Source organism: Hemiscyllium ocellatum, chromosome 5, assembly GCF_020745735.1.
Source record: "Hemiscyllium ocellatum isolate sHemOce1 chromosome 5, sHemOce1.pat.X.cur, whole genome shotgun sequence".
NCBI classification, from domain to species: domain Eukaryota; kingdom Metazoa; phylum Chordata; class Chondrichthyes; order Orectolobiformes; family Hemiscylliidae; genus Hemiscyllium; species Hemiscyllium ocellatum.
The window spans coordinates 130,991,344-131,013,924 of NC_083405.1; the positions used below are offsets into that span (position 1 = coordinate 130,991,344).

A 22,581-nucleotide genomic window follows, 5' to 3' on the forward strand; every position below is an offset into this window, starting at 1 on the left:
TTGATACACGTTATGCAACTAAGTAGATTTAATTTTTAATTCTATACTTCAACAATATGGTCCATCACCAACTGAATGGAGTTAAAGTATATATGCAGATAACTTCAAGCTAGATGAGAGAGACACCAATGGAAGGGTGGATTGACAGGGTGAATTAAAGTAAGGATGCTGGAGTTGATCATGGGTTGAATAGCCCAATTATGCAAATGATTAGATATGTTTAGAATATTTTAGGTAATGTTTAGATGAGTTAGTCAAAGAATAGCTTTCTTCACTGGCTGATCACACAAGGACTCACATACATAAATTTAAGATTTTGGGCAAGACATAGGAGGAAGTTTTTTTGTGTTAATGACCTTGATCCCATTGCTCTCAGGGCTGGTGACAGTACAGATGATCGATGATTTTAAAAAGGAAATTGTTTAGATGATTAAAAAATTAATACAGGGTACAGCAGGGAAATCAGACTGATTTGACCGCCCTGCACAGATCGAAGATGGAATCGATAGGCCAAATGGCATTCTTTCTGAGCCAATACGACAGTGTAAATATGTGCCTATGGTCAACATTTTAAGTAGATGGGATGATTATAGTAGTTTTCAAGACGGATTAACTTTGTTCACTGGTATTTGGATCAGGCAGTATGAACCAATGCAATCTATCAGGGACCAACGCCTGGGAACCAGATGACTCTTTCCCATTGCTCATTGTTCACAACTTGAGGCATGGGTGAAAGTTGCAGTTGTGGATGCTGTTTACTTAGGTTTACCTGCAAAGAATTCATATATAGGCAACTCCTTTGAATTGAGAAGAAAGAACCTAATTGGTGCCTTATCAAAGTGCTTCACGATTTCAAATACCTTTATTACAGCAACCCTTCTGTTTTCAAGAGACCCCGTGTGTTCTTTCTTTCCTGACAGATACAAACTTGTCTTTCTATTATTATATGTTTGACTATTTATTGCTACATCTCCAGTGGCTTTGAAAGGTGGAGACTGTAAATGTACACAATACTCTAGTCAGGGTCTAAGTAAGACTTAATACATATTTTTGCACAACTTCTTTAATTCTCAAATCTATCCCTTTGGAATATAGTCAAGTGCTTGGTTTGTCTTAATTTTTTAAAAATTAACAGATTTCTCAATTTAACATGTTTTAAATTACTGGGTTATTGAAGTTATGTTCAAGCAAAATGCACTTTTTAATTATCTGAAGACTGTCCAAATTATATTCTAAACTGTTCTATTTTCTTCTAATGAACTTGGCCAGCATGCCTAGCTGTTGCTGTTTCTGTGTTACTGCTGCTGTTTCAGGGAAAGTGGGTGCTTTCTTGCAGGAGTACATTAATTGACGACTTTTGAAATTCCCATCGACACTTGACTTGGAATGAGAATCAAATGAAGTCTAAATGATGCTGCTTTCAACTTCAATGAACAAAAACATATGGAAAGTAATAGCTACACAAAAATGCAAATAAATGCACCGAATTCAGCATCAAATTATCAGGGAACTCAATCAGAGGAGATAGAGGAAAATTATCTGTACTGGTTAAGGTGTTTGGGACTGCAGGGTGCAGAGTTTAAAACTTGGAGCTTGACATTTCAGAATTGAAATTAGAAAAAACTTCACAACAAAGGTTTGTAGAAGTTTTGAATTCCCTTCCAGAAAGAGCAATTGGTGTTGCATAAATTATTAATTTTGGAATGTTGAGAGATTTTTAACCACTGGTGGTATGAGGATTATGGGCTAAAGGTGAGTACATGGATACATGGATATACTAGACCTCAGATCAGGCACAACTTCATTCATGTAAAAAGTGAGGTCTGCAGATGCTGGAGATCAGAGCTGAAAATGTGTTGCTGGTTAAAGCACAGCAGGTTAACCAGCTTTAACCAGCAACACATTTTCAACCACAACTTCATTCATGATTGATATTCATATTCCAATGTTGCCAGTAATCAAGACATTTTTTGGAGAGGGGTTAAGAAAGGACACAGTCTCATCAAATAAAATTCAATCCTTCGGAACTCTATCCTTCTTCATTAGTTACTAAGGCACAACTTCTGACAAGAGCGTTTTTGTGTGCAGTAATTGTCTTTGGCTTATATTTCAGAACTGCTATTGAGACGTTAGATCTTTTGGAGCTGATTCAGGCTTTTTCTTAAACATTTTCATTTTTTTTAGTTTGCTGAGTAAGACTGAACTAATTACTTGTAATAAACAAAACTAAACAATATTAATACCTTAACGGCACAGCTTTTTCCAAATTAAGTTCCCGGGCAATTGGTTGTTGTTACTGCAAGTGGTACACAGATCTCAAAAATAAATTAACTTTACTATGACAATTTGACATCTCTTTATTCATGAAAACTATCCAGAAGCATGCAATTCTCAAACATTATTCTATTATTAATTCCCATAGTGTAGGAAAACCTACACCTTTAAGATGGTTAACATTGTTCAATTTTTGTTTCCTGCCGATAGTCATTCCAAACCATTTAGCTTAAAAACCAGCAAAAGAACATATCAAAATTTTTTTTTATAAACTTGGCATTAGAAATATTTGAACTGCCCTGATACTGTTCATCCTTAGATAGCCCACAGATATGGAGGAGATGCCTCCCAAGTAGCACAACCAAGATTAGAAGTACATCATCATCCAGGGAATTGACTCTCAGCTTCTTCACTGCATTCTTTCAATATATCATAGCCAAGTGCATATTTCAAACATAAATTATGTAGTTGGTGAAAGAACACAACCTGCCATATTTTTCACCTCACTAGTTCCAGAGAGACGTGGTACTGACCTGTGTACAGTATCCATGAGCTCCAATTAGAGTAGTGCTGGGAACATCAAAGTCAGATTTTACTCTGGAAAAACACAAAATATTATCAGTTTAAATAAAATGCTGTGGTTATTCAATTGTGGAAGGAGTGACGCCAAGAGCTAATACATCATGCCTACATTGTCCCTCTGTTTAATGACTATGACTGCATGAAGTTCAAAAAAAATCAAAAATTTCAAATCACTGATTTACAAAATCCATTGAAAATAACAAGGCGCAAAAATTAAGGAAAGTCAATGATGAAAGCAATAATTTTGCCCAAAGGTCTAATATTCTTATTCTCAAATGGGACAGTGAATAGTGTCCCTACCTCTGGATCAGAAGTTCTAGGTTCAAGTCCCACTCAGAGATAATGTGGTCAGCTGATTGTAAACCTGGAAATCCTTCCAACGCATGCAGGTGGCAAAAGCAGGACAGATTCCCAGTCAACTATGTGATCTCCCATGTGATGGAAGGGAGGTCGAACTTCTACCATCATTATCTGTAGCTCCAGACTACAAAGTAAAGGGAAAGTTGCAACAGTCCTCTGGGACCATAAGCCTGCTCTCTCATTCGAGACAGAGAAACACAACCAGTGATGGTTTCACCCGAGGGTCAGCATGCCTTAGGTGAAAGGGGAATTCGAGAACAAAATGTTCATTCCAGACCACATGCATGTAAAATGTGCCCAATGCCAAAGCAACTCAGACTTCATGAATGAACTGCAAATGCAACCACTACTCTCCAAATGTGGCATCTAGCTATATTTCAAATGACCCTAACACTGCTGCCATTATTAACCTGGAGAAAGTGAGGACTGCAATGCTGGAGATCAGAGTCAAAAAGTGTGCTGCTGGAAAAGCAGCAGGTCAGGCAGCATCAGAGGAGCAGGAGAGTCGACGTTTCAAGCATAAGCCTGATGAAGATAAATACTTTTAAGTATAGCCTTGGTGTAAGTCTACAATAGTGAGTAGAATAGGTTCTTTATTGATTATATGTTTTTATTGGGATCTCTTGATTAAATTTTAAAAATATAAGCCAAAAATATTAAGTTAGCCCGGAGCAGTGTTTTGAAGAGCAATAAGTTGGTGCTATTTTCTGGGTCTGTAGATTGGAAGGAGCAAAATGGCCTTCAGTAGAGCGATATGCTCTTCTTATCAGATGTGAGAGTTTCGGGAGAGTTTAAGGGTTACTGAGGTTATATCTGTAATAAATGTTGTTTTGGTGCGAATCCTGTCAGATCGAATGGATCAGTTAGAGCAACAGTTAGAAGCAATGAGGTATTTACAAGAGCTAGGAGGTGTGATTGTTGGCAGTTATAAAAAGGAAGAAAAGCCACATATACCTTCCTTGGGTTAACTCCAAGAAAGATAGGAGAGATAGGCAGGTAGTACAGGAGTCTTCTGTGGCTATCTCCATTTCAAATAAGTGTGCAGTTTTGGAAAATGCAGAGGGTGATGGACTTTCAGGGGAATATAGCATGAACAGCTACATTTCTGATATCAAGAGTGGCTCTAATATAATGAGAGGTACATTGGGTTCCAAGCGATCAATTGTGTTAGGGAACTCTCTAGTCAGGGGGACAGACAGATGTTTCTGTGGCCAGCAGTGAAAATTCAGAATGGTGTGTTGCCTCCCTGCTGCCAGGATCAAGGATGTCTCAGAAAGGTGCAGAATGTTCTCAAAGGGGAGAGGGACCAGCAGAAGATCATTGTACACATTCGTACCAATGACATAGGAAGGGAAAAGGATGAGATTCTGAAGGGAGAATATAAAAAGTTAGGCAGGAATTTAAAAAGGAGGTCCTCGAGGGTAGCAATATCCGATTACTCCCAGAGCTAGTGAGGGTAAGAAGAGGAGGACAGAGCAAATGAATGCGTGGTTGAAGAGCTAGTGTATGGGAGAAGGATTCACATTTTTATATCATTACAATCTCTTCTGGGGTAGAAGTGACCTGTACAAGAAGGATGGATTACACTTGAACTGGAAGGGGACTAATATACTGGCAGGGAGATTTGCTACAGCTGCTCAGGAGGATTTAAGCCAGTAAGGAGATGGGGTGGGACCCAGGGAGATACTGAGGAAAGAGATCAACCTGAGACTGGGACAGTTCAGAACAGAAGCGAGTCAAACAGCCACGGCAGGCAGGAACAAAGCATGACTGATAAATGAAACTGCATTTATTTCAATGCAAGAGACTTAACAGGGAAGGCAGATGAACTCCAGTCATGGTTGGGAACATGGGACTGGGATATCATAGCAATTACAGAAACGTGGCTCAAGGATGGACAGGACTGGCAGCTTAATGTTCCAGGATACAAATGCTACAGGAAAGATAGAAAGGGAGGCAAGAGAGGAGGGGGAGCGGAATTTTTGATAAGGAATAGCATTACAACTGTACTTAGGGAGAATATTCCCAGAAATACATACAGGGAAGATATTTGGGTGGAACTGAGAAATAAGAAAGGGATGATCACCTTATTGGGATTGCATTATAAACCCCCTAATAGTCAGGGGGAAATTGAGAAACAAATTTGTAAGAATATCTCAGCTATCTGTAAGAATGATAGGGTGGTTATGGTAGGGGAGTTTAACTTTCCAAACACTGACTGAGACTGCCACAGTGTTAAGGGTTTAGATGGAAAGGAATTTGTTAAGACTGTACAAGAAAATTTTCTGGTTCAGTATGTGGATGTACCTATTCGAGAGGGTGCAAAACTTGACCCACTCTTGGGAAATAAGGCAGGGCAGGTGACTGAGGGGTCAGTGGGGGAGCACTTTGGGGCCAGCAATCATAATTCTATTAGTTTCAAAATATTGATGGAAAAGGATAGACCAGACCTAACAGTTGAAGTTCTAAATTGGAGCAAGGCTAATTTTGATGGTATTAGGCAAGAATTTTCAAAAGCTGATTGGGGGCAGATGTTCGCAGGTAAAGGGACGGCTGGAAAATGGGAAGCCTTCAGAAATTAGATAGCAAGAATCCAGAGAAAGTATATTCCTGTTCGGGTGAAAGGAAAGGCTGGGAGGTGTACGGAATGCTAGAAAATTGGAGAAATTGAGGGTTTGGTTAAGAAAAAGAAGGTAGCATATGTCAGGTAGAGACAGGAAAGATTGAGTGATTCCTTAGAAGAGTAAAAAGGCAGTAGGAGTATACTTAAGAGGGAAATCAGGAGGGCAAAAATGGGATATGAGATAGCTTTGGCAAATAGAATTAAGGAGAATCCAAAGGATTTTTACAAATATATTAAGGGAGAGAATAGGGCCCCTCAAAGATCAGCAAGGCAGCCTTTGTGTGGAGCCGCAGGAAATGAGGGAGATACTAAACAAGCATTTTGCAACAGTGTTTACTGTGCAGAAGGACATGGAAGATACAGAATGTGGGGAAATAGATGGTGACATCTTGAAAAATGTCCATATTACACAGGAGGAAGTGCTGGATGTCTTGAAATGCATAAAGGTGGATAAATCCCCAGGACCTGATCAGGTGTACCTTTGAACTCTGTGTGAAGCTAAGGAAGTGATTGCTGGGCCCCTTGCTGAGATAGTTGTATCACTGAAATTCACAGGTAGGTGCCAGAAGACTGGAGGTTGGTTAACATGGTACCATTATTTAAGAAAGATGGTAAGGACAAGCCAGGGAACTATAGATCAGTGATCCTGACATCAGTGGTGGGCAAGTTGTTGGAGGGAATCCTGAGGGAGATGATGCATATGTATTTGGAAAGGCAAGGACTGATTAGGGATAGTCAACATGGCTTTATATGTGGGAAATCATGTCTCACAAACTTGATTGAGGTTTTTGAAAAAGTAACAAAGAGGATTGATGAGGGCAGAGCAGTAGATGTGATCTATATGGACTTCAGAAAGGCGTTCGACTAGGTTCCCCTTGGGACACTGGTTAGCAAGGTTAGGTCTCATGGAATACAGGGAAACTAGCCATTAGAATACAGAATTGGCTTGAAGGTGGGAGGCAGAGGGAGTGGTGGAGGGTTGTTTTTCAGACCGGAGGCCTGTGACCAGTGGAGTGCCACAAGGATCAGTGCTGGGTCTATTGCTTTTTGTCATTTATGCAAATTATTTAGATATGAACATAGGAGGTAGAGTTAGTATGTTTGCAGGTGACACCAAAATTGGAGGTGCTATGGACAGCAAAGGAAGTTACCTCAGATTACAATGGGATCTTGATCAGATGGGCCAAAGGGCTTAGAAGTGGCAGATGGAGTTTAATTTAGATAAATGCGAGTTGCTACATTTTGACAAAGCAAATCTTAGCAGGACTTATACACTTAATGGTCAGGTCTGAGGGATTGTTGCTAAACAAAGAGACCTTGGAGTGCAGGTTCATAGCTCCTTGAAAGTAGAGTCACAGGTAGATAGGATAGTGGAGAAGGCATTTGGTATGCTTTCCTTTATTGGTCAGAGCATTGAGTAAAAGAGTTGGGAGGTCATATTGTGGCTGTACAGGACGTTGGTTAGGCCACTGTAAGAATATTGCGTGCAATTCTGGTATCCTTAAGAAAGTTGCTGTGAAACTTGAAAGGGTTCAGAAAAGATTTACAAGGATGTTGCCAGGGTTGGAGGATTAGAGCTATAGGGAGAGGCTGAATACGCTGGTGCTGTTTTCCCTGGAGCGTTGAAAGCCGAGGGGTGATCTTATAGAGGTTTACAAAATTATGAGGGGAATGGATAGGGTAAATACACAAAATCTGTTCCTTGGGGTGGGGGAATCCAGAACTAGAGGGCATAGGTTTAGGGTGAGAGGGAAAAGATACAGAAGGGACTCAAGGGGCAATCCTTTCATGCAAAGGGTGGTGCATGCATGGAATGAGCTGCCAGAGGAAGTGGTGGAGGCTGGTACAATTGTAACATTTAAAAGGCATCTGGATGGGTATATGAATAGGAAGGGTTTGGAGGGATATGGACCAAGTGCTAGCAAATGGGACTAGATAAGGTTGGGATATTTGGTTGGCATGGACAAGTTGGACCAAAGGGTCTGTTTCCATGCTGTACATCTCTATGACTCTAAAAGCTTATGCTCAAAACGTCAACTCTCTGCTCCTCAGAGGTGTCTGACCGGCTGTGCTTTTCCAGCACCACACTTTTCGAATATTATTAACCTGCCTGTCAAACATTTAACCTTCAAAGTAAAGTTATGCTTGCTTAAATCCAGATTTAAGATGTGAGGTGTTAGAGATTAGAGATAGACACCAAGGATTGTTTCAATAGCACTGTATGTTCGGTAACATTAAATAAGAAGCTGGTACATTGAAGATGGTTCTCTCACTAAAATCAACTTTTCAAAGTTTGTGAGAAGATTTGTAGCTCGGGTGCTCGTTGTTGTGGTTCTGTTCGCCGAGCTGGGAATTTTTCTTGCAAACGTTTCGTCCCCTTTCTAGGTGACATCTTCAGTGCTTGGGAGCCTCCTGTGAAGCGTTTCTGTGCTGATTCCTCCGGCATTTACAGTGGCTTGAATCTGTCGCTTCTGGTTGTCAGTAGCTGTCCGCTGCAGTGGCCGGTATATAGGGTCTAGGTCGATGTGTCTGTTGATCGAATTCGTGGATGAGTGCCATTCCTCTAGGAATTCCCTGGCTGTTCTCTGTTTGGCTTGCCCTATAATAGTGGTGTTGTCCGAATCGAATTCATATTGTTTGTCATCTGAGTGTACGGCTACTAGGGATAGCTGGTCGTGTCGTTTCGTGGCTAGTTGGTGTTCATGGATGTGGGTTGTTAGCTGTCTTCCTGTTTGTCCTATGTAGTGTTTTGTGCAGTCCTTGCATGGGATTTTGTAAACCACGTTGGTTTTGCTCATGCTGGGAATCGGGTCCTTTGTCCTGGTGAGTTGTTGTCTGAGAATCATTCCTGATGAAGGGCTTTTGCCCGAAACGTCGAATTTTCTGTTCCTTGGATGCTGCCTGACCTGCTGCGCTTTTCCAGCAACACATTTTCAGAGGAAATTTCGGGGCCCCCTTACAGAAATATTTGTGTCATGGGTGACATGTTGGAGGGCTGGAGGGTGGCTAATGTTGTGCCTTTATTTAAGAAAGGCAGTAAGGAGATGCCTGGCAACCACAGACCTGTGAATCTGACATCAGTGGTGGGTATGTTGTTGGAGATGATTCTGAAAGATAGGATTTATATGCATTTGGAGATGCAAGGAATGATTAGGGATAGTCAGCTTGGTTTTGCACAAGGGAAATAATATCTCACAAATTTGATTGAATTTTCTGAGGAAGCAACCAGAAACATTGAGAATGTTGTTTATTTGGACTTTAGTAAAGCCTTTGACAAGGTTCCGCATGGAAGACTAATTAGTCAAGTGAGATCACATAGGGTTCAGAATAAGCTTTCAAATTGGATACAAAATTTGCTTTACAGTAGAGGAGAGAGGGTAGTGGTGGAGGCTTGTTTTTCGGACTGGAGGCCTGTGTCCCACGTTATTCACAGGATCGGTACGATGTCCGATTTTGTCAACCATTTATACAAACGATTTGGATGGGAATATAGAAAACATGGTTAGTAAGTTCGCAGATGACACCAAAGTTGTTGGTACAGTGAAGAAGGTTATCTAAGATTATAAAGAGATCTTGATCAATTGAGTCAATGAGCTGAGGAGTGGCAGACAGAGTTTAATTTGGATAAACGTTAGGTATTGCATTTTAGTAAAATATCGAGGAGCAGGGCCTATACAATTAATGGTAGGGCCCTGGGTAGTGAACAGAGACACCTTGGGGATCAGGTAAGTAATTCTTTTAAATTCGTGTCACAGGTAGACAGGGTGGTTATGGCCGCATTAAGCATGCTTGCCTTCACTGCTCAAACCTTTTGAGTATAGGAGTTGGGACATCATTTTCAAATTGTATAGAACATGTGAGGCTTCTTCTGGAATACTGAGAGCAGTTCTGGTCACCCTGTTAGAGAAAGGTTATTGTTAAACTGGAGGGGTTCAGAAAAGATTTACAAGGATGTTGCCAGGAATGGAAACTTTGAGTTATAGGCTAGGACTCTTTTCACTGGAACCTAGCAGGTTGAAGGATGACCTCAGTAAGGTTTATAAAATCATGAGCGGCACAGATAATGTGAATATCAAGGGTATTTTCTCAAAGGTGAGGGAGTTAAAAACTAGGAGCATATTTTTAAAATGACAGGAGAAAGATTTAAAAAGGACTGAGGGGTAACTTTTTACACAGAATGGTTAGTGATTGGAATAAACTGCCAGAGAAAATTGGAGACGCAGGTACAGTTAAAATGTTTAGATGATATTTGGATAATGTTGCAAAGCTAGTCCCTTTTCTTCCAAAATCTTTTCTCAAGGAGACTATGTCCTTGGTTTTTTTCAGTGGGGTCGAAAATTGCTCCCAGTTCTGATTAGACCGGTTTGGTACTGAAATTAAAGGGAATTGAGAGGCCTTTTTGTTTACATGTAATCAGACCAAAGTGGTCATGTTTTAGAAGTGACCTGTATAATGAAAGGGGAGTGGTCAGCTCTCTAGCTGAGCAGTTCAGTCCAGAACTAGTTAGGAGTTCAGCTGTGTGGAACCTCTTCCTCCCTCCTTCTGCCCTGCTAATGTCAACCTGTAAACATGTGCTCCATTATTTTTAAAGATGGTTTGCTTATTGGGGCTGTTGTGCATATTTGGAATAGCTTAATTAAGTCTAGTTTGGATAGACCAAGTTCTGAGAGGTTCTTTATTCTGTTCTTTGTGTTTCATTGTGTAATTTTGTAAATACATTTTTGTCTGTTTTAAAACATGGTAGACAACCTCCCACCCCTGAAACAAATTGCAAAGTTATGATCTGGTCTGCCTGCATAAGAATCTTTTGAGTGGTCTGGCCTAGTCCATAACAGATTGGGGGCTCTCTGTAGGATTTTAAACAGCCAGTGGTAGGTGCCAGTGTCTTTATTTCGGGTGCTAGTTTGGTTGGGGAGACAAAGCTTGGGATAGTAATGGCTCTTTCAGTCACCAAAAGTTTTCTGGAAGTGGATGCAGTGACTTTGGAAGTTTTGCAAAAGGTGAATAAAACTAAGCTGCTGGAATTAGCAGACAAACAGGAATTGGAACTGCCTGCTTCCGTGAGGAAAGGAGAGATAATTACAGCAGTAGCTCAGCATTTAAACTTGCCAGAGAAACCATCAGAATCTATAGAGATGGCAAGAATTCAATTGCAAATGAAGCAGCTTCAGGTAGAGGCAAGAGATTAGGAACGAGAAGCTGAAATGCAGCAGTTACGATTAAAAGCAGAAGAGAGAGAAAAAGAGAGAGCAGCAGAACAGAGGAAAAAGAGAAAGAGCTTTTGAACTTCAGAAATTGACACTTAAAAAGGAAAGTCAGCTTAAAAGGCTGGAGATAAAGTCTGAAGGTAACCTTAGCAAGGAAGTAGTGCGAACGCATGTGGAAGAGCGAGTGTTAAAACAGCAAGGTTTGCAGCTGAGGTGGCTGATGATTATGAGCTGATCCATAAAACACGGTTTGGCGTCCAGAATCAACTTCAGTCCATGAGGGATAGAAACTGGGGCAAAAAGAATTCCTCACATAGCAAGGGAAAGGTAGATCTCAGTGAAGATCAAAAGGAGAACTTACCACAGGGTAAAAATCAAACCCTTGAGGGGGACAAAGAAGTTAAAAGCTCCAGTATTTTCATTGTAATAAAGTGAGCCACACGAAATCACAGTGGTGGTGGGCTAGGAGAAAGCCAGATGTAGGAAAACTGGACAAGCCTGGGAGTTTTGTTGGACTGAGTGTGCCTCAGAGTGTACAAGATGTTCAGAGGTTGGTTAAGGTGGAAGTGCCAGATCTGCTTAAAAGAAATGTAAATGCAAGGGTAAAGTTTATTCACATAGGCCAGGAATAGCAGGTAAAGAGGTTACAATATTAAGGGACACAGAATCCTCTTAGTCTGTGACCCTGAAGGATGAAGAGATATATACTCCTAAGGGACTATTGCCAGAAATGGTACTGGTAACAGGAATTCATGGTGAGACAAAAAGTGTTCAATTATGTAAAGTGAGGCTAGAGAGCCCAGAGAAGAGGGGAGAATTTGTGGTAGGAGTCTTGGACAACTCTCAGCTCCAGGAATGTAATCTGTCCTTGCAAATGATATAGCTGATTTACCGGTAGGCATGCTGCCTACTCTAGTTGAAAGGAGAAAGTGAAGACTGCAGATGCTGGAGATCGGAGCTGAAAATGTGTTGCTGGAAAGGTGCAGCAGGTCAGGCAGCATCCAAGGAGCAGGAGAATCGATGTTTCGGGCATGAGCCCTTCTTCAGGAATGAGGAAAGTGTGCCAAGCAGGCTAAGATAAAAGGTAGGGAGGAGGGACTTGGGGGAGGGATGTTGGAAATGCGATAGGTGGAAGGAGGTTAAGGTGAGGGTGATAGGCTGGAGTGGGGGTAGGGGCGGAGAGGTCAGGAAGAAGATTGCAGGTTAGGAAGGTGGTGCTGAGTTCGAGGGTTGGGACTGAGACAAGGTGGGGGGAGGAGAAATGAGGAAACTGGAGAAGTCTGAGTTCATCCCTTGTGGTTGGAGGGTTCCTAGGCAGAAGATGAGGCGCTCTTCCTCCAGCCATCGTGTTGCTATGGTCTGGCGATAGAGGAGTCTAAGGACCTGTCCTTGGTGGAGTGGGAGGGAGAGTTGAAGTGTTGAGCCACGGGGTGGTTGGGTTGGTTGGTCCGGGTGTCCCAGAGGTGTTCTCTGAAACGTTCCGCAAGTAGGCGGCCTGTCTCCCCAATATAGAGGAAGCCACATCGGGTGCAGCGGATTCAGTAAATGATGTGTGTGGAGATGCAGGTGAATTTGTGGTGGATATGGAAGGATCCCTTGGGGCCTTGGAGGGAAGAAAGGGGGGAGGTGTGGGCACAAGTTTTGCATTTCTTATGGTTGCAGGGGAAGGTGCCGTGAGTGGAGGTTGGGTTATGGGGGGGTGTGGACCTGACGAGGGAGTCACAGAGGGAGTGATCTTTTCGAAACACTGATAGGGGAGGGGAGGGGAGGGAAATATATCCCTGGTGGTGAGATCCGTTTGGAGGTGGCGGTTGAAAAGCTAGTGGAGATGCAGGCAACTGAAGAAATGAAGGATGCTTATCCAGGAATTCTGAGCTGAAAATGTGTTGCTGGTTAAAGCGCAGCAGGTCAGGCAGCATCCAAGGAACAGGAAATTCGACGTTTCGGGCATAAGCCATCCTGATGAAGGGCTTATGCCCGAAACGTCGAATTTCCTGTTCCTTGGATGCTGCCTGACCTGCTGCGCTTTAACCAGCAACACATTTTCAGCTCTGATCACCAGCATCTGCAGACCTCACTTTTTACTATCCAGGAATTCTCCCAGATTGTGTGATCACAAGGTCACAGAGGCACAAGTTGAAGCAGGAGAGATCAAAAGGCACAGTTAAAGAAGCTGACATAGCTTTCCAAGATTTTTTTTGTTCAGATAAGTGGGACAGAGCAGGAGCAACTAGATAAACATGCAAGTACCTTTAGCTCTGCTGAGCTTATTGAATTACAGCAGAAAGATGAGAACTTAAGACAGTTGTATCAAAAGGCATTTACAGAGAAGAGTGAATGCATTTCTGTGTGTTATTATTTAACAAATAATGTCTTAATGAGGAAATGGAGACCATCACACATTCAAGCAGATGGGAAATGGGCAGAGATTCATCAAATTGTTTTGCCAGTAGGGTACAGGAAAGACTTTACTACAGAGGACTTTAGAGGCTGTAGAGTGCAAGTGAGCATGATCAAATCGGGTATGATCTCATTGAACAGCAGAGCAGACTTGATGAGTCAAATAGCCTACACCTATTCCTACATCTTATGACATGATAGTCAGTTTGAGGGTGGGAAGTGTGGGTCAAAGGTTAATTTCTTAAATGCAAACAACGGTAATTAGTTTTGCAAAAGGTGAATAAAACCAAGCTGCTGGAATTAGTTAAAGTGAACTGAAAAAGTGTGAAAAAGAAACAAATGTTGAAAAGTTCAGGTAAAATTTAATAAGATATTTCATAAACCTCGTTAACATCTTTATTTCTCAATGGAAAATGAGAAAGCAACACTTATTTAGAGACTAAATAAGTATGATAAAGATCTGTAAAGATTACTGAAGAATTACTAAAATCAAAAATAAGAGGATCAAATTAAATTATGAGAGAACATTGAACATAGAACAATACAGCACAGAACAGGCCCTTCGGCCCACAATGTTGTGCCAAACATTTGTCCTAGCTTAAGCACCTATTCATGTACCTATCCAATTGTCGCTTAAAGGTCACCAATGATTCTGACTCTGCCACTCCCACAGGCAGCGCATTCCATGCACCCACCACTCTCTGGGTAAAGAACCTACCCCTGACATCCCCCCATACCTTCCACCCTTCACCTTAAATTTATGTCCCCTTGTAACACTCTGTTGTACCCAGGGAAAAAAATGCTCGATTCTGTCTGACTGTCTACTCTATCTATTCCCCTGATCATCTTATAAACCTCTATCAAGTCACCCCTCATCCTTCGCCGTTCCAATGAGAAAAGACCTAGCACTCTCAACCTATCCTCGTACGACCTATTCTCCATTCCAGGCAACATCCTGGTAAATCTCCTCTGCACCCTCTCCAAAGCTTCTACATCTTTCCTAAAGTGAGGTGACCAGAACTGCACACAGTACTCCAAATGTGGCCTTACCAAGATCCTGTACAGCTGCAACATCACCTCATGACTCTTGAATTCAATCCCTCTGCTAATGAACGCTAATACACCATAGGCCTTCTTATAAGCTCTATCCACCTGAGTGGCAACTTTCAAAGAGCTATGAACATAGACCCAAGATCCCTCTGCTCCTCCACCTTCTAAAAACCCTATCATTAACCCTGTATAGCACATTCTTATTTGTCCTTCCAAAATTGACAACCTCACACTTGACAGGGTTGAATTCCATCTGCCACTCCTCAGCCCAGCTCTGCATCATATATAAGTCCCTTTGCAGCCGACAACAGCCCTCCTCGCTATCCATAACTCCACCAATCTTCGTATCGTCTGCAAATTTACTGACCCACCCTTCGACTCCCTCTTCCAAGTTATTAATAAAAATTACAAACAGCAGAGGACCCAGAACTGATCTCTGTGGAACTCCACTTGTAACTGGGCTAGAAGGTGCGCTAGAAATATATAAAAGCAGATGATAAAGAGTTTCTACAAGCACTTAAAAAGGAAAGAGTAACTTGAGTCTTGGTTTTCTTTAGTATGATTCATTTCCCAGAGGGATAAACTGGGAAATGAATCATACTAAAGAAAATGGTAAAGCATTGATTAGGAATCTTCACAGTAGAAAACAAGGAACACTTGTAATTCAAGAGGTAAAAGGTAGAGAGGATTCTAAAACAATTGCAGTCACTAGAGTAAAGGTACTAGGAAAACAATTAGAGCTAAAGACCTGAAAGTCCACTTAACCTGATGGCCCACGTCCGAGAATATTAAGAGAATTTACTGCAAAGAAAGGACATGCATTGTTTATGATCCTCCCAAATTCTGTGGATTTTAGATAGGTCCCAGCAGATTGCAAATGTAACACAAATATAGTAAATTCAAGAAAGTAAGTGAAGACAAAGCAGGAAAGTACCAGTTGCAAAGTATCTGTCAGAGGGAAAATGCTCGATACCAATTTTAGGGAGGTAATAACAGGACATTTAGAAAAACATAATACCATCAGTCAACATAGCTTTGGGAAAAGGACATCATGCTTGACTAAGTTTTGGAATTGTTTGAGGATGTAAAAAACAACATGGATAATAGGAATCTTATTCTCTACAGTATGGAGACAGGCCCTTTGACCTAACAAGCCCACACCGACCTTCCGAAGAATAACCCACCCAGACTCACTTCCCTCTGACTAATACACCTTTCACTACAAACAATTTAGCGTGGCCAATTCACCTGACCTGCACATTTTTGGACTGTGGGAGGAAACCGGAGCACCCAGAGGAAACCCATGCAGACGCAGGGAGAATGTGCAAACTCCACACAGACAGTCACCCAAGGCTGGAAGCGAACCTGGGACCCTGGTACTGTAAGGCAGCAGTGCTAACCACTGAGCTACTGTACCATGCAAGGAGTTATATCAGGGGTAGCCTATTAGATCATTTGAAAAGAGAATGAAATAAAAAGACTCATTGTTAGGTTAGCAAGTTGTACCTAGTGGAGTTCTACAGGGATCAGTGCTGAACCCTCAAATACTTAGAGCCTCTATATCTTGAATAAAGTGACACAGGTATTGTTGATAATACAGACAGGTAGGAGAGTAAATTGTCAAGACAATAATCTAAATCCCACCAAAGAATCTAAATGAGTCAGTAAAACTTTGGCAGATGGAGTTGAGTGTGGGAAAATGTGAACTTGGCCTTGAACTTGAAATGAAAAAGCAGTATATAATTCAAATCGAGAGAGCCTGCAGACCTTTACTGTGCAGAGACTAGATGTTGCTCACATGAATCACACATTAATATGCAATTACATGTGATTAAGAAAGCAGATGGAATGTTATAATTTCTTGCAAAGGGATTAAGCATGAAAGTAGAAGAGTGTTGCAACAGCTGTAACAGGCTTTATGACACTGGCTTTGGAGTACTGTATACAGTTTTTTTCTCATTCAAGAAATAATATGATTATACAAAACAGTTCAGAGATAGTTCACTCAACTGATTCCTGAGATAAAGGGTTCTCTTGAGAGCAAAGGTTGACTAGATTCGGGTTGTACTCATTAGGATTTAGGAGAATGAGGGGTGATCTGACTTAAACGTCTGTAAGATCTCAGGGAAACTTGACAAAACAGATGTTGAGAAGATAGTTCCCCTCATGGGGCAGCTTAGGACAAAGGGACATAACTTAAAAATCAAGGGTCTCCCATTCAAGACTGGGATGAGGAAAACTTTTCTTTCTTGCAGTGTGATCATTCTTGGAATTATCTTCTCCAGAAAACAGTTGAGACTGGGTCACTAAATATTCTGGGGAGGCGATAGCCACGTGGTATTATCACTAGATCATTAACCTAGAAAATCAGCTAATGTTCTAGGGACCTAAGTTTGAATCTTGCCATAGCAGAGGATTGAATTTGAAATCAAAAAGAAATCTGGAATTAAGAATGTACTGATGACCACTGTCAATTGTCGGAAAAACCTATCTGGTTCACTAGTGTCCTTCAGGGAACAAAATCTGCTGTCCTCACTTGATCAGGTCTATATCTGACTCTAGACCTACAGCAATGTAGTTGACTCTCAACTGCCCTCTGAAATGGCCTAACAAGCCACTCAGTTGTACCAATCACTACAAAGTCTCTAGGGATGGGCAATAAATGCAGGCCAACCAGCAATGTCCACTTCCAACAAAATAAATTTTTAAAAATTCAAGCCACAGTTAGACAGATTCTTGTTAGGCAAAGGAATAAAGGGTCATGGAGTCCATATTGGAAAATGGTCTCAAGATCAACATCAGATCAGCTATGACCTTAACGGATAGTGCAGCTGGCTTGGGCGACCAAATGGCTGACTCATCTGCCCAATTCTTGAGTTCTGCCTTAAATCCTGTCATATCTTTACATCACGCTAGCTGTCGTCAAGCAACACAATAGCTGGAAGTATTTTTTTCCCCCATATTTACTCTCGGGATATGGACTGCACTGAAACATGAGGTACAACTAAACAATAAGTCATCAAAATAACAGCAGTTCAGATAAATGCGAATACTAGCGCTTATCACAAAAGAAAACACATTTGAATTTCATATGGTCTTTTTTAAAAAGAACTCAGATTTGGGAGTTTCCCCAAAGGTTATGAAAACAAACTACTTATTTTTAAGATAATGGATCTTGGGGGATTGACAATCAAAAGCAACAACAATAATTAAAATCAGGGTCAGTTGTATGTACTTTGAACTATAAATAACCTCTTTATAATATAACCCTAGTTTGAAGCAACATGCGTCATTTACATTCCTTTGAAACACAAAAATCCAACAGGAAAAGTAATACAACTAAAGAAGTTAAAGGAAGAAACTTAAAAAATTGACAAAGTGCGAAACCCCTGAATATTTTGGGAACAATTTCAAATTCAAAGGCAGACCAAGAAACAGAACAAGAAAAAGGAAGAAGTTTACAATCTATTCAGGCTATTCACAGTTTATATTCAAGTGGGACCAAACGCTATACACTTCCAAGATTGTTGATGACACAAACTAGTGGGAAAAGGAGGATGCAAAGAAGCTTCAAGGAGATTTAGACAAACTAGGCGAGAGTGTGTAAGGACATGGCTATCGGAATTTAAACCTATCCACTTCAGTAGAATTAATAAAAGTCACAAATTTCGAGCATTTCTAAAATGGTGAGAGATTGCAAAGTAGGTCTTGTTCCAATGGACCTGGGTGCCTTTGTTCATAAATGACTGAAAATTAGGTACAGCAAGCAATTAGGAAGGCAAATAGTATATTGACCTTTAATGAAAGAGTATCTAAGTGCCGGAGCAAAAAGATCTCATTGCAATCATATAGTGCCTTGGTGAGATCACACTAGGAGTACTGTACCGTCTCCGTGCCAAAGAGGATATACCAGTTGGAGAGGAAGTACATCAAAGATTCACCAGGCTTACTCCTGGAACAGAGGAATTATTCAATGAGGGGAAATTGGGGAGACTGGGCTGGTATTAGCTGTGGTCTAGAAGAATGAAGGGTGATTTTTCAGAAAGATTTTTACAGGGCTCGTCAAGGTAGATGCAAAAAAGATTTACCTCCACCCAAGGCAGGAGGTGCCGGACCATAAACCAGGCCTTACGGCATCTAGATAAGGCCTAGGCCATTAAGAACAGATGAGGGGGAGGATTTTTTTCTTCATTTTGAAGGTAGTGACCTTTATAATTCTCTACCTTAGAGTTTTGTGGAAGCTCAGTAATTAAGTATGCTCATGTCTAAGATCAACACCTTTTTAGATATTAAAGATTCCAAGGGATTTAGAAGAGGGATAAGGTGATGCATTCTGAGAGGTCAAATGCAAGAGGAATGCATATAGTAAATGGCAGGACCCTCAGTAGCATTAACATGCAAAGAGATCTTGTGGTCCAAGTCCATAGGTAGATAAGGTGGTAAAGAAGGCAGTTTTTAAAAAAAATTATTCATAGGATGACGGCATCGCTGACTAGACCAGCACTCATTGCCCAAAGGACAGTTAAGAATCAACCACATCGCTGTGGGTCTGGAGTCACTTGTAGGCCAGACCAGGTAAGGATGGCAGTTTCTTTATATGAGTGAACCAGGTGGGTTATTCTAACAATTGACAATGGATTCATGGTCATCATTATATTTTTAATTCCAGATTTTTATTGAATTCAAATTCTATCATCTGCCATGGCTGGATTCGAACTGGGGTGCCCAAGACATTATTACCTAAGTCTCTGGATTAATACTCTAGTGATAATAGCACTCGGCTTCCCCTAGTATGCCTGTCTTCACCAGGTAAGGCATTGAGTTAAATAGTGACAAGTCATGTTGCACTTCATAAAACTTTAATTAGGCCACATTTGGAATATTCTGTGCAGTTCTGGTTGCCACACTATGGGAAGGATGTGGTGGGTTTGGAGACGGTGCAAAAGAGGTTTACGGGATGTTGCCTTGATTGGAGTGTTTTCGCTGTAAGGAGAGGTGGGGCAACGTGGATTGTTTTCTCTAGAGCATCGGAGGCTGCGGGGTGATTTTGGATCGAAATGTAAAACATTGAGGGGCATGCAAACTGTGATTAGTGTGGAAATGTCAAATACCAAGGGGCCTATGTTTAAGGTAAGAGGGAAGAAATTTAAGGAAATAGGAGGCAATTTTGTTTTAAAACAAAGAGTGGGACGCGATGCCAGGGGAGTGGTAAAAGCAGATACAACAGCAACATTTAACAGGCATTTAGATAGATACATGAACAGGCAGAGAACAGGGAACAGACCATTTGCAGGCAGATGGGATGAGACAATGAGGGTGAGTTTTACTTCAAACGAAATGGGCACCCTTAGAGGGATGAAAGCTAGGCACATTGAACTTCTGGTCAGTGTTTAGACATAGTATACTGAAAGAAACAAGAGGAATCTTATTAGGGAGCTTACTCACAACACATTTATTTTTACAATTCTCCAAATGATGAATTTTGGATGACATTTATTACGACAACTACTTCCTTAAAAGTGAAGGAGTGCTTTTAAACATCGAACAGAATCCCACTCCACTAGCCCACTTGGTGACCACAGCCGGAGTTACATTGCTGCAGCTGGCAGCATAAAACTGGATGGGATATGTTGATGTTAATTTATATTGGTTCAAGTTAACAGTAAAGTGGGAGTAGATAAAGAGTGGCACTAGAAAAGCACAGCAGGTCAAGCAGCATCTGGGGGGTTGTTTGATATTTCAGGTCAGAACCTTTCAGATGGGAACACAAAGCAAAACAACAGAAGCAAACATCTCAGATGGGAATTCATATTCCAAGCAATATTTTCAATTCGCTCAAATGTTTCTTTTCTATTGAATTTGGTCTGTGATCCACATGTTCTACACCTACATCCATGTTAAAACCCAAGTTTCGCTGCCAAGTGCCCGCTCGTAGCTCAATCCTACTTTTTATTTACCATATCCCAAGGACTGCAAGTTCAAGAAGTCACCATTACTTTCTCCAATGCATTTAGAGATAGGCAATAAATCCTGGCCTATCCTGGCAGACCCACATCACATGATCAAATACATGAAAATCTAAATAACTTACTGGCTTTTAAAACTCAACATTCAGAGGAGATTGTTGATTAGGATTGGCTGACAAGCAAAAGGAACATGGACCAGTTTAATTTTATGGCATTCTTTAGGAACTTGCACTAGCAGCATTCACACACTAAACAGTTTCAAGACACTGTCTTCATTCACAAGTATTACTTACAGTGAGGTTTAGCAGGTTAAGCTGCATCTCTGCTTTTAGAGCCAGATCCTCTAATTACGGAGAATTTTATTACAGGAAACTCAAGTGACGCAGATCGTGATTGAAGGACAGAGGAAGCACATCCTTCTCAAGTGTTCCTGTTCTTCAAGTTAACCTCATTCACCTATTAAAACTTCATATGGCATTCAATATGTTCTTGCCTTTTATTCTAGAGTCAGTCATTTATGGCACAGAAGGACACAAAGTCAGCTAATTAAATCCACATCAGCTCCCTGTGGAGCAGGCCAATCTATCTGAACCTGCTGCTTGATCCCCATAACTATGCAGTTTAGTTTTTCAAGTGCCTGTCCAATTTCCTTTTGCACTCTCGCAAGTAACAAATTACAGTTGATTATCTCTTGCTGCTTGAAAAACACTTTCTTCACATTTCCCCTGCTTCTGTGGTCCAAGTCCTGAAACTTGTGCTCCCCAGTCCTTGTCTATCTGATCTAAATTCTAAATTTTATACACCTCTATTAAATCTCCCCTTGAACCTTCACAACAAGGAAACCTGACACAGCCTTTTCAACCTAGCCTTGTCGCAAAGACCCAATCATGGAACTATTCTGGTGAATGGCCACTGTACCTTTAAAGGGCTGTCACATCTTTTATAAAGGTAGAATATATGACTTTTTGTTTAGTTAATTAGCGTGGTGGTCAATCATTAAGACAAGGCTGCAGATTGTCTTTAACAACAAGACAGAAATTTCTTATACAGAAGTAGAAATGAAGAAAAAAAGCAAGCCATCTGAATACAGAAGCCAGTTACAAGGATTTAAACCACACTCCAAAACGAAGCATTGTTTCCAGACACTCAAGACTGGAGAAATTACACCCCCATCTTAACTCCTTACATTTCTTCTTAACTTACTTTTCACACAACACCAGGTTAAAGTCCAACAGGTTTATCTGAAAGTACAAGCTTTTGAAGCGCTACAGCTTTGTCAGGTAGCTAGTGGAGCAAGATCATAGGACTCAGAATTCATCGCAAAAGATCATACTGCCAACAACTGATGCGATACAACTGAACAATATATTGCATCCACTTGGTCCACCCCAGTCCAACAGTGGCACCTCCACATCATAATTTTGGTGGCATTTTTTTTTGCCATGGACTGTAGAGACAATTTAATGAGTCCTTTGCAAGCCTGCCAATATAACTTTTCACACAACTGAGAGCCTCAACATTGCCAGTACAAAATCTTCAGATTTCTCATTTAACCCTCCAAGTTTGGAAATTTCACAAACTAAGTCAATCCGATGGGGCTGATGTTTTCCTGAATGGCCCTGTATTCCTTCTAGGAAAGAAACTAAGTTTGCTTGTGATGCAACCCTGGTATCTTAAGAGTCATAGAGATGTATAGCACAGAAATAGACTCTTTGGTGTAACTCATCCATGCTGACCAGATATCCTGAATCAATCTAGTCTCATTTGCCAGCACTTGGCCCATGTCCCTCTAAACCCTTCTTATTCATATACCCATCCAGGTGACTTTTAAATATTATTGTACCAGCCTCCATCACTTCCTCGGGCAGCTCATTCCATACATGCATCACCCTCTGCGTCAATAGGTTGCCTCTTGGCTCCCTTTGAAATCTTGCCCTCCTCACCCAAAACCTATGACCTCGAGTTCTGGACTCCCCCCCACCACAGGGAAATGGATAAGGTAAATAGACAATGTCCAGAACTAGAGAACATACGTTTAAAGTGAGGGGGGAAGATTTAAAAAGGAACCTAAGGGGGTGAGGAGTGTATGGAATGAGCTGTTAGGGGAAGTGGTGGAGGC

At 41.1% G+C, this 22,581-nt stretch overlaps 1 protein-coding gene across 2 annotated transcripts in view; it reads right to left on the reverse strand.

Moving 5' to 3' along the window:
* mindy4 (MINDY lysine 48 deubiquitinase 4) overlaps positions 1-22,581 on the reverse strand; it is a 203,984-nt gene that overhangs the window by 46,833 nt on the left and 134,570 nt on the right. For both annotated transcript variants that reach the window (XM_060825650.1, XM_060825649.1), the window contains exon 14: positions 2,808-2,871. In XM_060825650.1, the coding sequence (XP_060681633.1) occupies positions 2,808-2,871 (64 nt within the window). The remainder of the gene's footprint in view (positions 1-2,807; positions 2,872-22,581) is intronic.